Source organism: Rhea pennata, chromosome 5 (assembly GCF_028389875.1).
Source record: "Rhea pennata isolate bPtePen1 chromosome 5, bPtePen1.pri, whole genome shotgun sequence".
NCBI lineage: Eukaryota > Metazoa > Chordata > Aves > Rheiformes > Rheidae > Rhea > Rhea pennata.
Window position 1 is genome coordinate 41,393,689 of NC_084667.1, and position 12,642 is coordinate 41,406,330.

A 12,642-nucleotide genomic window follows, 5' to 3' on the forward strand; every position below is an offset into this window, starting at 1 on the left:
AGCTGGGAGTCCCGTTTGGAAAGCAGGAGAGCCCAGCGAACGGAGGCGGTGGACGCGCTCGCTGCAGCGGAGGGACTTCTCCCCGCGGTCGCAGGAAGCGCAAGCATTTCTAGTGCGTTTTCCCCAGGATACGTTTCCACGCGGGCAGCAGCGCCGCACACCCGCGCAGGCCCCGCCGCGCTGCCCTTGCTGCGCGCGAGGCAGCCTTCTCGGCGCCGCGCTGAGAAGATGCAGTCGGCCGCCGTGACGGCACGCGTGCTCGGCGAAGGCCCACAGGATGCGACCCGCTGGCTGCTTCTGCTGGTGGGCTCACGGCCTCCACGGCTGCAAAGCGTCGGCTCTGAAAACAAGTTTTCCAGGGGACGCTTCCACCTAGCTCAGCCCCGAGACCCACAGAGCCCCACGCTGCTCCCGCTTCCCAGCTGCAGGCTTTGCATTGGGGATTGCCCCACGGGGAGAGTGCAGGCATCACCTTTTGGGCCCGTCCAGGGGTGCATGCATGCTTGCTCTTAAAACAGATGGAGACGAGTGAGACTTCTCCCCACACCTGCTCGGATGTGCAGCTGAGCACCACCCTCGCCCTGGCCTGTCCTAAAATGCTCCGGGCCGCAGCTCTGCATTATTAAAAAGCTGCCAGTTTTCATCCCCAAGACGGCCGTCTCTTCAGCGAGGATGAGCTTCATGCGCTCTTTGTAAAGCACTTTGTGGGCAAAAAAAAAAAGAAGCATCGTGCATGTAAGTCACTTGGTCATAAAATACTTAAAGCTTCAATTCGCTGCGCGGGCAAATGCAAACAGACGGCTTAGAAACGATAAAAGGCCGCCTCGCGGGACGCGGGCTGCCCCGGCGCACCGGCTCCGCCGGCAGACGAGGAGCTGGCAGCAGGGGCTTCCTCCCTCGAGGGGCTCCGCGCCACGGTGAGAACATCTGCAAAACCGCCCCGACGCAGGGGACGGCCCAGCCCCAGCACGCCGCATCCTCGCCCAAAGCAGACGCGGGGTTTCGGCCGGCCGAAACCGCACCCGGCCCTCCGACACGCACACGCCGTGCACAAAGCCTTTCAAGGGATTTATTCAAAATCAAAACCACGCGGCGGCCCGCGGGGTACATTCGTACACGGAAGGTGCATCTTACAGCCAGCCTAGCACCCCAGCCTCCCCCGCCTTGGGGTTTTTTTTTTTGCATATGATGTACAGGACACTCGGGAAACGAAGACACTGGGGACGCTGGGGGAGCCTGGACAAGCCCAGCCCCTTCCCCGGCCCCCTCCCAGCCCCTTTGGCCTTGCTGTTAAAATGCGGTATGACCTGCTGGGACAGAGGAACCAAAACGAGCGTGACCGTACTGGCCGGGAAGGAAAGAAGTCCGGAGCGGGAGGTTCTCCAAAGCGTTTCTGGCCCTGCTCCCCTGCCAGCAACGGGCAGCCGGGAAAGGAGCTCGTGCTGCAGCCTTGATTTAGAACAACAACAAAAAAATCCTTTAAAAATAGACTCGAGAAAAACATCTTTCCAAAGGTGCTGGCCCTTCCTCGGGCTGGTGAGGCTGCAGAAAACGCTCCCAGCTGCGCGGCGGCGAGTCCGGCCCCCGGCCCCTCTGTGCCCTCCCTCTCAGCACCCTGCCTGGGGTCTTCTGCCACAGGTCTCAGGGAAAAAAAATAAATTTAAAAAAGGCCCCAAAGCTCTCTGAAGAGCTGCTCTTGGGCCCTCCGTGGCCAGTAAGGAGGCTGTTTTTAAAGCAAACCAGTGCACCACCTGCACAGCACCCCTCAGGCGAGGGCAGTGCAGCGGGCGCCGGGGCAGGACCTGGGGGCACCCAGAGCAGCCCCTGTGCTCGCCGGGGGCAGCGGCGGGCCCTTCCCGCGGCCCCGCGCGGGCAGCGGAGCCGTCGCTCCGGCTCTCCCGTCCCGGCGCCTCTCGGAACCCGCGGCGAGCCCTCGGCGAAGGCGAGGAGGAACGCGAGCACTGCCGTTTTCTGTTACAGGTAGAGAGCGCTTAAAAAAAATACATATATAGAACAGGTCCGTTTTTGTCCACGGGGCAAGAAGGTTGCTCTGGTTGGTCAGGTTTTGTTCTCTTTTGCAGTCGGTAAAAATACTTTGTCCAGCCATCCGCATCCATTCACGATACAAAGCAGTAAAAAATATATATATCTATATGTGGAATATGGTTTTATTTATACAGTTACACTTGCAGGGCAGTTCATCCTCCGCTGGCCGGGCCCTTCTACCTCCAGATGCTCTGCCGGGATGACACGACTGCAAGACACAAAAGCAAACCGACGTGACCCCAGTGCCGGCGGCCGAGCCGGGCCGCGGCGGAGCGCCGCTTTCCTGACGGCGCCTGGGAACAGCTCCGGCCTCCCGCTTTCCCGCACCGTCGCCTGCTTCACGGAGCCCAACCTCCCCACCGCGGCGCAGCCATCCACCCCCCGCCAGCCGGACAGACGGCTGCGGGGCCCGCGCAGCGGTACGCACCCTCGGGGCTCGGGCTGGGCACCAGGGGCTCCTGCAGGTGCCTGGCATTGCTGAGGAGCTGCTGGGTGCCAGCTCGGGGAGGAGAGTCGGCGCCGGCGGGTGGGAAGCCTGGAGGACAAGGAAACATTTCCCGGCTCAGGGATCACAGGCCCGGCCACGGCTGAGCTGCCGGCACCATGTTTTCCCTTCTCCATATCCAAGCTCGCCCTGGACTGGAAAAAGGATGTCTCAGCATGCCGGCAGAGGGCAAAGACCCGCCGTCCCCAAGATGGACCTGCGCTTGGGGGTGCAACAACCCCATCCCCAGGGCCACAGCAGGTTAAATGCCTACAGGAGGTGGGTGAGGGGAAAAAAAAATAAATCACAATCCGGAGGCAGGTTTAAGCGTAGGGAAGTTGGGGCTGCCCGGGTGCTCCCCCTGCTGCCCTCGGCGAACGTGGACCCCAGCCCCTCGGCCGTCCGTGAGGTCCGCTGACCTCCGTGTCGCTGGTGGGCCGGCAGCTCGCGGTCGCTGCGCTCCAGCGGGGCGTCCTCCTCCGGCCGGGCCGGCGGCACCATCACTGTGGCTCCCGTCTGCTGAATGAACTGCTGCAGGTTACACTGCCGCAGCTCCTTGTTCAGCTCCTCCAGCTCCTGGTTCTGGGCCTGCAAAACATGGCGCAGAGAAGTGGGTCAGCAGTGCAGCCCGGCACGGGGAGAGGCGCTCTTCGTCCTCCTCCAGACCCCATGGCACCAGAAAACCTCAAAAGCCAGCCAACGCCTCCAGGACGTACCTTCTGGGGAGAGCCTGGGACCTGCGCAGACGCTGCTGTTAGCCCTTGAATCACCTTAGGCCCTGAAACACCACTAACGGGCCTTCCAAGCTGGAAGGAGACCTCTTCTTGGGCCCCCTGGGATGGGGTCTTGGTGCTGCTACGGAGGTACCAAAATGCTGTGCAAGCAGGGCCAGCTTTCTCCTGGCCGACCCCAGCCAACTCCCTCTAAACGTCCCGTTCTCCCTGCCGGGAGCTGGTGAACCGGCCGTACCTGCAGGTTCCTCTCTGCTTCCTCCAACGCCTTCTCCACGCTGGCCAGGTTGCTCTCCAGCTGAGTGCCCTGCTTGACCTTGGCTTCCAGATCCCTCTTCATCTTGGCAGCCATGTCCTCCAGATCTGCGGGGCTGGGCCCAGGGGTCTCCTTGCCCCTCTTGGCCCTCTCGGCCATCTCCCACTGGATCTCCTTCTGCAGAGCCTCCATGCGGGCGGTCAGCTCGTAGATCCTCTGTGTGTAGTCCTCCAGGCTGGCCCGCAGGCTCCTCACCCGTTCCTGCCTCTCACGCTCACACTCCTTCTCCAGCTGGAGCTCACTCTGCCAAAACTCCTCCTCGCCAAGCTCCATCTCATTGCGCCGCACCAGCTGCTCCAAGAAGAAGATCTCGTCCTCCTGGCTAGGGACCCTGCTGTGCTCCCAGTGACGCAGGTCCATCTCCAAGGAGTCCTCATGGACCTCCAAGGAGTGCAGCTGCTCCTGTTGGCGCAGCACAGTCTTAAACAGGTCCTCTTTGGAGGGCTGGCCAGCCCCAGCACTCTCCTTCAAGTCCATCCCCTCCCACACGTGTTGCCTCCATCGGTTCTTGGCGAACAGCTCGCCAGAGCCCATAGGGCCCAAGTTGAAGGTCATGGCCTTTTTCGGCTCCCGGGAGCGGGGCACTTCGGTGCTCATGGGCCTGGGTTTGATGGGCAGGCTGGCCCGGATGAACGTCCTCTCAGGAGCCTGGGGAGCACCATCCGAGGAGGGCCGCTCGGCCACACTGGGTCCTGTCCGCCGCAGGACAAACTGCACATCGTTGGCATATTGCCCGCACTTGGCCAGCGACTCCAGGGGACACTCGAGTGGGAGAAGCTGCCTCTCCTTTTCCCGCAGCTTCTGTACCAGGACATAGCGTCCTGTCTGACCTGGGGAGAAGATACAAGCATGTCACCCGAGGAGCAGGGCCACCAGGACTGGTGACCCAGTTGTAACAACCGCAGCACTTTCACCATGGGCTGAGGTGGAGCTTGCCGAGAGGGAAGGCAATTCTGCTCTTCCCCCCCGCATGCAGCTCAGCCGCTGCTGGGGCCCTGGTTCAGCAGGGCACGCGCCCTGAGCCTCAGGCCACAGCAGCACTGCTGCAGTTAAACCCCCTTGAGATCGCATGGAGAACTGCTTGTGTCCACTGCTCCGGTTTGGAAGAAAACAAACTCCAAAGAGATGCAGAGGTGAAGAAGGGACTACTTTCTTACTGTTTTTGGTAGGGGTGCAAGAGGAAGAAGCCGATCAGAGGGCTTTGATTTTCATGGCTGAGTCTTAAATCTGTTGCCAGGGAAGAACTTCCCTGCTCGAACTACGCATGCCAATAGCTAAATAGTATTTTAAATTTAAGCCACTAGACGGCAGAATTGGCTGCCAGGAGGGACGAGGTTCCTTGGACAGCCGGCAAACCCGCAGCAGCTGCCGAGCCCTGCGGCCCCCTCACCTATGGCCCGCGCCAAGGCGATGACCACTTCTTGGCAGGTGGTTTGCTGGGAGACGCCGCAGACGACCCGCTGGATGCCGTCCACCCAGACCTTCAGCTCCATACCCCGGCCGCCGAGGGGTCAGGCTCTCCAGGACGGCATCGTGCAAGGGAGTCCCTGCGGGGACGGGGAAACGCCGCCTCAGGCCCAGGCTCCTCTGGAGGAGATGCCACGCTTTAAATAGCAGAGTTGTTAGAGCGCTTCAACACCAGCACGAGAGCGACGTCAGCATCGGCGCCGAGAGCAGCCTCCTCCCAAATGTGCTCCTGTCCTTGCCGACCAGCCAGCCCAGGAGGAGTCGGCCACGAGCTGCCCAAAATTTCAGCACAGCCATCAGGTGGAGGAAGCATGCAATACAATTTTTAAAATAAATAAATAATAATTAGAAAGCAAACACAGATTTTCATCCCACCCCACAGCATTTGTTTTCTTAGGTCCTCAAAGCACTGACCCCAGGGGTCTCTGTGGGACCGGGGAGGCCAGGAGAGAGGACGGTTCACAATGGATTTCAAAGGCTTCCACCTCCGTCAGTGATGGATTTTTAACCGAGATACCAGAAAGGAAAAGAAACCAGGAAAAAGAAACAGCTCTGCAAGGCTGCTCTCCAGGGCAGATCTGCCAGGGCTGCAGGAAATTAGGTTATTAAAGAGGGAGCCCAAAAGGCAAACCCCCCGCCCGGGGAGCACTTCAAAGCAGCCACACCAAAGGCTAATGTTACCAATAGCCAGGGGAAACTCTGCGACGTGGCTTACCGATCCCCGATTTCCGCATTTATCAGCGGGCCGCTCACCCGCATCCCTCACCGGCGGCTCCCGGAGACGAACCCGCGCGCGGGAGAGATCGGCCGCGCCGCTCGCGCCCCAACCCTTTCCCCCGGGGCCGGCCGGCAAACCGAGCTCCCCGCGAAACGGGAGCTGTCGTGGCAGACCACAAAAAGGAAAAAAAGGGAGGAAAAAAAGAAAGAAAGAGAGTAAAGAGAGCACGGGGGTTTGTCAGGCGCCGGAGGTGCCCCGCGCGCCGGCCAGCGGCGCCCGGTGAAAGCCGCGCTCCTCCCTGGAGCCAGCGCCGACCAAAGTCCGGCGAGCAGGGCGCAGCCGCCCCGCGCTCGCTGCCGCCGCGACTCCCGGCACCGCGTCCCAGCAACCCGGAAAGGCCGCGAACGGCGCCTCGCCGGGGGCCGTCCCGCGCCACGAGCCCCCTGCACGGCCCCGGGCGCTCCCCTTGGCTGCGCCTTCTCCCGGCGGCGCCTCGTGTCTACGGCGAGGCGGGTCGCTTCTCGCAAGGCGTCGGACGCGCGCGGCGTTACGGCCTCACGCCCTCTGCTCTTCCAGGTCATCATCTCCTCCCACCCCCACCCCAGCTAAAAGCCCCCGGGGAATAAAAGGCAAAACCTCCCCCCTGCAGCACCTCCCTCACCGCCGCTCCCCGCGACGCTCCGGCTTTTCCATCTGCTCTGCAACAGCGGCGGCCTCGCGCTCGCGCGACGAGCCCCCGGGGATTACTCACTTCTGGGAGGAAAGCCGACTCAAAACAAACCACTGCCCCCTCACCCGTCCCTCTCCTCTCCCGCAGCCCCCTCCAGGCAGCACCCTCGCTGCGGCAGCGTTAGGGGTTTCACGCCGCTGTCGCGCTCTCCTCCCCCCCCCCCGCCCGCCCCGCTGCCGCCGCTACGGATTTTTTAAATCCTTTTCTTATCGAAAGCAGATTAACGAAGTGACTAATTTGTGGCTCCTGTCCCATGTGATTGGTCTTAAATGGGTGGTATGGATGATTCATATAGCTTCTTCACCAAATTTCCTAACTGGGAGTTGAAATTTCAGATGCCACAAAATAAATAAATAAACCAACTACCCTCCCAGAACTTACACTTTTTTTTTTTTTTGCGCTTCAGCATCTCAATCTCAGTTAGGAGGGAAATAGAAAGCCCAGAAAGCATTCAGGCTACATCTGAATGGAGCTTCAACCTCACACGAATCAGGGCTGCTTTTAAAATTTTGGAGTTTGAAGCCAACTTAAAATTACTGTGATTAAAAGAAGAGAAAAATCAATCAGTCCTGCTGCTAATCAAGGCATTTCAAAGTGTCCTTTCAAGGCGCCTCAGCAGCAGAGGCCCCAAAAATTAAATTAATTAAAAGAAAAAAAAAGAGTTCACCCCCTCGTCTCGCGGAGGGCCAGCGTGGCCTCACTGGCCTCGTTTTTCTCCCAGCACAAAGCTGCTGAAATTTTACCCGGGGCCAGCGCGCCGGCTATGGTAACACAAGCCTGAGGGGCGCCCCGGCGGGCGCCACGTCCCCGCCGAGCACCAGTGGCCGAGCGCGCCGCGGAGCTCCCCAAAGCCGCTGCGCCCGCCGCGGCTTCGCACGAGACCCGACCAGCGGGCCCAGACTGGGGGGCTGGACCCCCCCACCCCGAGACTGAGCGCCCCTGCTTACGCGTTGGGCCTGCGCCCGCGGGCGGGCAGCCACGCACGTAGGAGGCAGCTCGCACGTGCGAGCCCACGCCACGAGAAACTATTTATTCTAGCAGAGAGGGAAAAAAAAAAAGGAAAAGGAAAGGAAGCAGCAAACAGCAGCGAGGGGTGAGTCACCGCCAGGCTCGCGGCGACGCGGCCCCGAGGGATCAGCCCGTGCCGGCGCACCGCACGCGCCCACGCGCAAACCAGCCGCCAGGGCTGAAACGCGCCGCGTTTCAGGGTCACAGCCGCTGCCCAAAACCCTCCTTGCTATGGAGGTGCAGAGAGGCCACTCTCCATCCCACCAACAGGTCTTCTGCTTTGGACCCGTCTTGCTCAGCAGCTCCCCTGGATCGTCCTGGCCAGGTCAATCCTGGGCCACAGGAGCAGCAGAGGGTGAAGCTGCGTGAAGGACTCGGTCCAAGCATCAAGTGCAGCTTTCCACAAGCTGGGAAGACCCAGGTCAGGTGGAGAAAATCAGCAGCTCTCTGAGGAGCTGCTTGGCCATGCACAACTGGCAACACTGGGTGCTGACCCAGCCCTGCGGTCCCCTCAGGGCGAATCAAGCAGCTCTGGAGAAGGACGAGCAGAAGTAAAAACGCAACTCATCACAGGTCCTGGAAGCTGGCCTTGATCACTCACATCATCAAGAAAACATGCCACATTGCCCCACCATACCCACCACGCTCCTCCTGGAGCTTTCTGGGGCAAAACCAGCCAAAGTTGCTGTTGGACTTTCCACAGTGCCTTGCTCAGTTATGAGGAGACCAGCCCAGGGCTCCTAAAGGGAGATCATCTCCTGACCAGGCTCACAACAGCCAAGAGATATGCAAGAGGTTCCCAAGTAAAGATGGCATAGGACCAGATGGCTTTCCAGGATGGCAGGGGACCAGCCCTCCAGGGTCATCTTGTGCAGCATGGAGGCCATCAGGGCATGCAGGGTGCACAGACAGATGGCGCCAGCTGCAGTGAGCAAATAAGCATTTAGATATGGCGTGAATAGCTGATGAGGGTCAAACAAGCCCGAGAAGTGACAAACAGGTCCTACCAGGGCATTCGCTGTGCCACCCCGATCCAAGAGGAAGCTGTTCTTCCTCTGTTCTCCAGCCACAACACCAAGAGCATGTGCAAACATCATTTGCTCCTTGGTGGCATTTAAATCCCATTACACAAGGGGGATGTGAGCCCCCAGGAGCAAGGAAGCAACAGGCACAGGGCTTTAATTCACCAAGGAGCAGCTTATTTGGGGATAGCCGTAATAGTTTATATCCTCTGCTGACCCATCCATGCTTCTGACAGCTCCCAGCTCTGATGTGGCCTAGGAAAACTAAATCTCTCAGCATTTGCAGCACTCAGGAGCTGAAATGCCACGTGAAACTAAAAACCACAGAGTGCCCCCCAAAAACTCCCGGTGCCACAAGTGTATCCTGGATGCTCAAGCCTTGTAGGAGCCACTTAGGGAAGAAACAACTTGGAAAGAGTCCTAAGGAATGGTCCAGCCCTGCCAGGTCTCCAGCCCAGGTGGCTGTGCTCACGCACGGGGCCCAGCAGACGAGGCAGGACAACTGCCTGGTGCCGCGGCCCAGCCACCCCAGCACGGGATTACGGCAGCCTTGACTCACGCAGCCAGGTGGATTAATGACTAACTGCTTCCGGCCTCGCTGACAGCCTTCAGAGCTATGTGGCAATGTCAATAATGGCAGGCAACGATAACATTTAAGGCAGGTCGCATACCTCACCGAGAAGCACCAGCCTCCATCGCCGCTGGGAAGTCACGCAGATTTGCTTGACTTCTTCCCCGAAAGGTGCTCTACCGTGGTGGCGCAGAAGCGGGGACCTCCACCTGCACCCCCATGTGCCAGCTCCCTCAACAGCACCCCAAACACCTGCGGGGAGCACAGCTCCCAGCTCGCAGGGCACCTATGAGCCAAGCACGGTGATTCCTCCAAAAGGCGCAGGAAGGACGTGGTTCTGGCGGGAGAAACCCCGCGGTGCTGCTGGCCGTTCACCCTCCAAGAGGCGGCGCGGGCGGGCGAAGCCTCCTCCATTCCCGTGCATGCATCTGCAACTCCCCGGCTCAAAGCAGGAGACCGGTCAAAGCCTGCCTTGGTCTAGGCAGGGGGGCTAACCAAAAGCCAAAGATAAAGAGGTTGTCTAAAGAGGTGCTGTAAACAGGAAAGATCAGCCGCACCTTGGTGTTGCTATAATAGCTACAATCCAGCTTCAGTCACCTCAGAGCGACACCAGGAGAGCAGCCACGGTGGACTCACTGCAAAGCAGATTCAGCAGGGAGAAAAGGCTCCTGCACATCAACCAGACCTCGTGGCCCCACTTTTCTACTTCCACACTTGTTTTTTCATGGGCATTTGAAGCTGCCTGAATACTAAACCCTCAGGAGGCGGTGTCAATATTTCGGGGTCCAGCTTCCACCAAAGAGGCTGGTGTTGAGGTCTGGACCCCTCCGAGGTCCAGACTGGCCTTCAGGATTGATCTGGATGTTCAGGGGCAAGTTTCCACAGACCGCTCAAAATCCAGCTTTGCAAAGCCAGGCATCAGCAGGACTGTCTGAGAGTCAACGCACATGCAACACGTGTCTGCCAGAAACGCCAGCATATCCCAGGCACTAACCTTCTGCAGCATCCAAGACGAGGGAGAAATTAAGGTGTGATGCAACTCACAAATATTTCCTTACTACTGCACGTAGCATGTCCCCCACGACAGAAAACAGCGTATAGTTATCACGACTCTGGGTGCGGGAGGAATGCTACCAATCCAGAGACGCGAGGGCCTGTTCAGCCGCGAAAACACTCGGAAAAACCCAAACTACCTGCTTCCTCTTCTGCCGCTCCTCCCCACCGAAGGGCTGGCAAAAACCAGGGATACCAGCCCAGATTATTTTCCATTTCTGGAGTAACTCTCATTTCCCAGGATGTGCCACTGGGCCTCGGAAGGGAGCACTGAGGGTTTGCTAACAAATACGCAGGTGCACACTGCTGTGAATATTTTTTTATAACTTTGCAGGATTCAAAACTCCTTTAATGACCGTTTGCTGAGAGCAGAAATTGCTCCTTCCTTTCTCTCTCTCTCTCTCGCAGAGACTCAAATAAATAAAACAAGATGCCAAGAATCAATCCAGGGTGCAACCCTGGATAAGATGCTTGTGTATTTCACAAGCCTCTGCTGCCATGGGATCTCACATGCGATTAATCAGGCAAAGGTGCTGGAAAGCCCAGCCAGAGGGAATCGGCTCCTAAGAGACCCGAAACGGGAGCAGGGAAGCCGTTCACCCCAAATGCCCCAGTCCTGCTTTCCAGGACTCTCTCAGCAGGTCGCTACAGACCTGAACGGATTAAATAGGCCGCTCCGGCCCCGCTGCACACGCAACCGTCCAGCTGCTGCCAAAACGCTTCCCTGCGACTCGGAACGACGCCGGTCGAGTCCCGGTGCCGGGCGGCCGCGGCCGAGACGAAACGCAATTCGGTTTTCAGTGCACCCGCTCTTGGGGCCCGGCAGGTTTTTTTGCTTAGCGCAACAGGAGAGCAAACGTCCTTCTGCAGTAGCAGATAAAGCCTCAACAAAAAGCACTCCTCCCCCCCCCCCTTTTTTTTCTTACTTGGAGAAGCCCGTGGCGTTTGCCCAACTCCCTGCACACCGCGACCAGCGGCAGGCAAGCGGCCGGAGGCAGAAACTCCCTTTGCTCCGCCCCGGCTCCAGTTTCCAGCTCAGGACTGATCCACCCAAGTCTTAAGGTAAGCGTTTTGTTTTCCAGGTTTTGCGTTTTTGTTTTTTTTTAAGCAACTAGTTACTCCCCAGGGCTGGCCTAGGGCAGCGGGAAGCACCCGAGCTCGCGCCGACCCCAACCCGCGAAAAGCCAGGTAATCACGAGCTCGGCACCCGGAGAGCGGCACGAGGCGAAATCGTTAGCCGTCGATGATGGGACGTGGCTTAAAGCCCCCCCTCAAAAAAAAAAAAGAAACTCGCGTGGAGTCGCGCTCCCACCTCGGTGCATCCCGGCGCAGGTTTAGCAGGGCGCCGACGAGTTTGAACGGACCGAGGAGCGTCCCCCAGGAGGACGCCCCCGGCGGGCGGGCACCCCGCTAACGCTGAGTGCCGACGGCGCGGCCGGCAGCGGCCGCCGCCCGGCACCTCCCGTCGAGCTCGCCGCCTTGCTCCGCTCGCCCACGCGCGGCAGCGAAACACGCGGGGGCCGCCGCCGCGGGAGCGGGGAGGGGGGAAGGGGGCAACGCGGCGCCCCCGCGGGGCCGCGCCCAGCCGCGGGGCCCCCACGCGCGGCGGAGCCCCGCCCCCGCCGGCCGCGCGCACCCACCTGCCGCGGGCTCCGGCCGCGCCGCTCCGCTCCGCAGCGCGGGGCCGCCGCGACCTGCCGCGAGCCCCGCCCCCGGGCTAGCCCCGCCCCCTGCCGCGAGCCCCGCCCTCGGGCTAGCCCCGCCCCCTGCCGCGAGCCCCGCCCCCGGGCTAGCCCCGCCCCTGCCGCGAGCCCCGCCCCCTGCCCAGGTGGGCACCCCTCGGCGCCGAGCACCCCCGAACCTGCGGGTTTTTTGGTCCTTTTCCTTCCTCGCTGCCGGCCCTCTCCCCCCCCCGCCCCAAGCAGTCCCCGCCGCGGGGGAGCCGCTCCGAACCGGCCCCCTGCCGAGAGCGCTGGGGGGGCTCCCGGCCGAAAAGGGGGGTGGGGGGCGCAGGACGGAGCCGGGGGGCGCCGCGTTTCGGGGCCCGGCGGGAGGGTTCGGGGGAGCCGCGCAGCGGGCGGCGCGCGCTGGGGGAGCAACGCGGGCGCCACGTCTCGGCGGGCCGCGACGCTCGGGTACCGCTTCTCCTCGCAGGGCACCTCGCCTCCCCCTCCCGAGCCCTCTGCGGGCTGGCCGGGAGCCTGGGGCGCGGGGCCCTCGCCTCGCCTCGCCGTCGCGGGCTGCGGCCCCACGGCTGTCTCTTTGCCTTCCGTCCCCGCAGGCCCTTCCCCGGAGAGACAGCTGGTGCCGCAGGAGACGCTACCTCCAGGGCTGGCCCTGGCCCGTTGCCTGCTCCGTTTCTAGGACAACGAGAGGGATGAGGCGATAGAGATAACGTGGCCTCACGCCGTGGGTTCCCCCACACACCGTACGGCCCGTGCCCGCGGGTGGCCCTCACCCGAAGCGAGGTGCTCGCGGCCGCTGACCTGCTTCCGA

General features: G+C 60.9%; 1 protein-coding gene across 5 annotated transcripts; it reads right to left on the bottom strand.

Annotated features, from left to right (window-relative positions):
* Nucleotides 1-1,055: 1,055 nt before the first annotated feature.
* On the bottom strand, nt 1,056-11,854 carry RASSF7 (Ras association domain family member 7). Of its 5 annotated transcripts, none has more exons than XM_062576689.1 (6): nt 11,787-11,854; nt 4,968-5,316; nt 3,500-4,407; nt 2,950-3,118; nt 2,474-2,581; nt 1,056-2,254 (listed from the first exon to the last, which is right to left on the bottom strand). In XM_062576689.1, the coding sequence occupies exons 2-6, from the start codon at nt 5,068-5,070 to the stop codon at nt 2,223-2,225; spliced, it is 1,320 nt and encodes a 439-aa protein (XP_062432673.1). In that variant the 5' UTR covers nt 5,071-5,316; nt 11,787-11,854; the 3' UTR covers nt 1,056-2,222. The 5 variants fall into 5 exon arrangements, with proteins under 5 accessions (XP_062432673.1, XP_062432677.1, XP_062432675.1 ...); XM_062576693.1 differs by having other exon boundaries at nt 4,968-5,124; nt 11,787-11,844; XM_062576691.1 differs by lacking the exon at nt 11,787-11,854 and adding an exon at nt 11,073-11,097.
* Nucleotides 11,855-12,642: the final 788 nt, after the last annotated feature.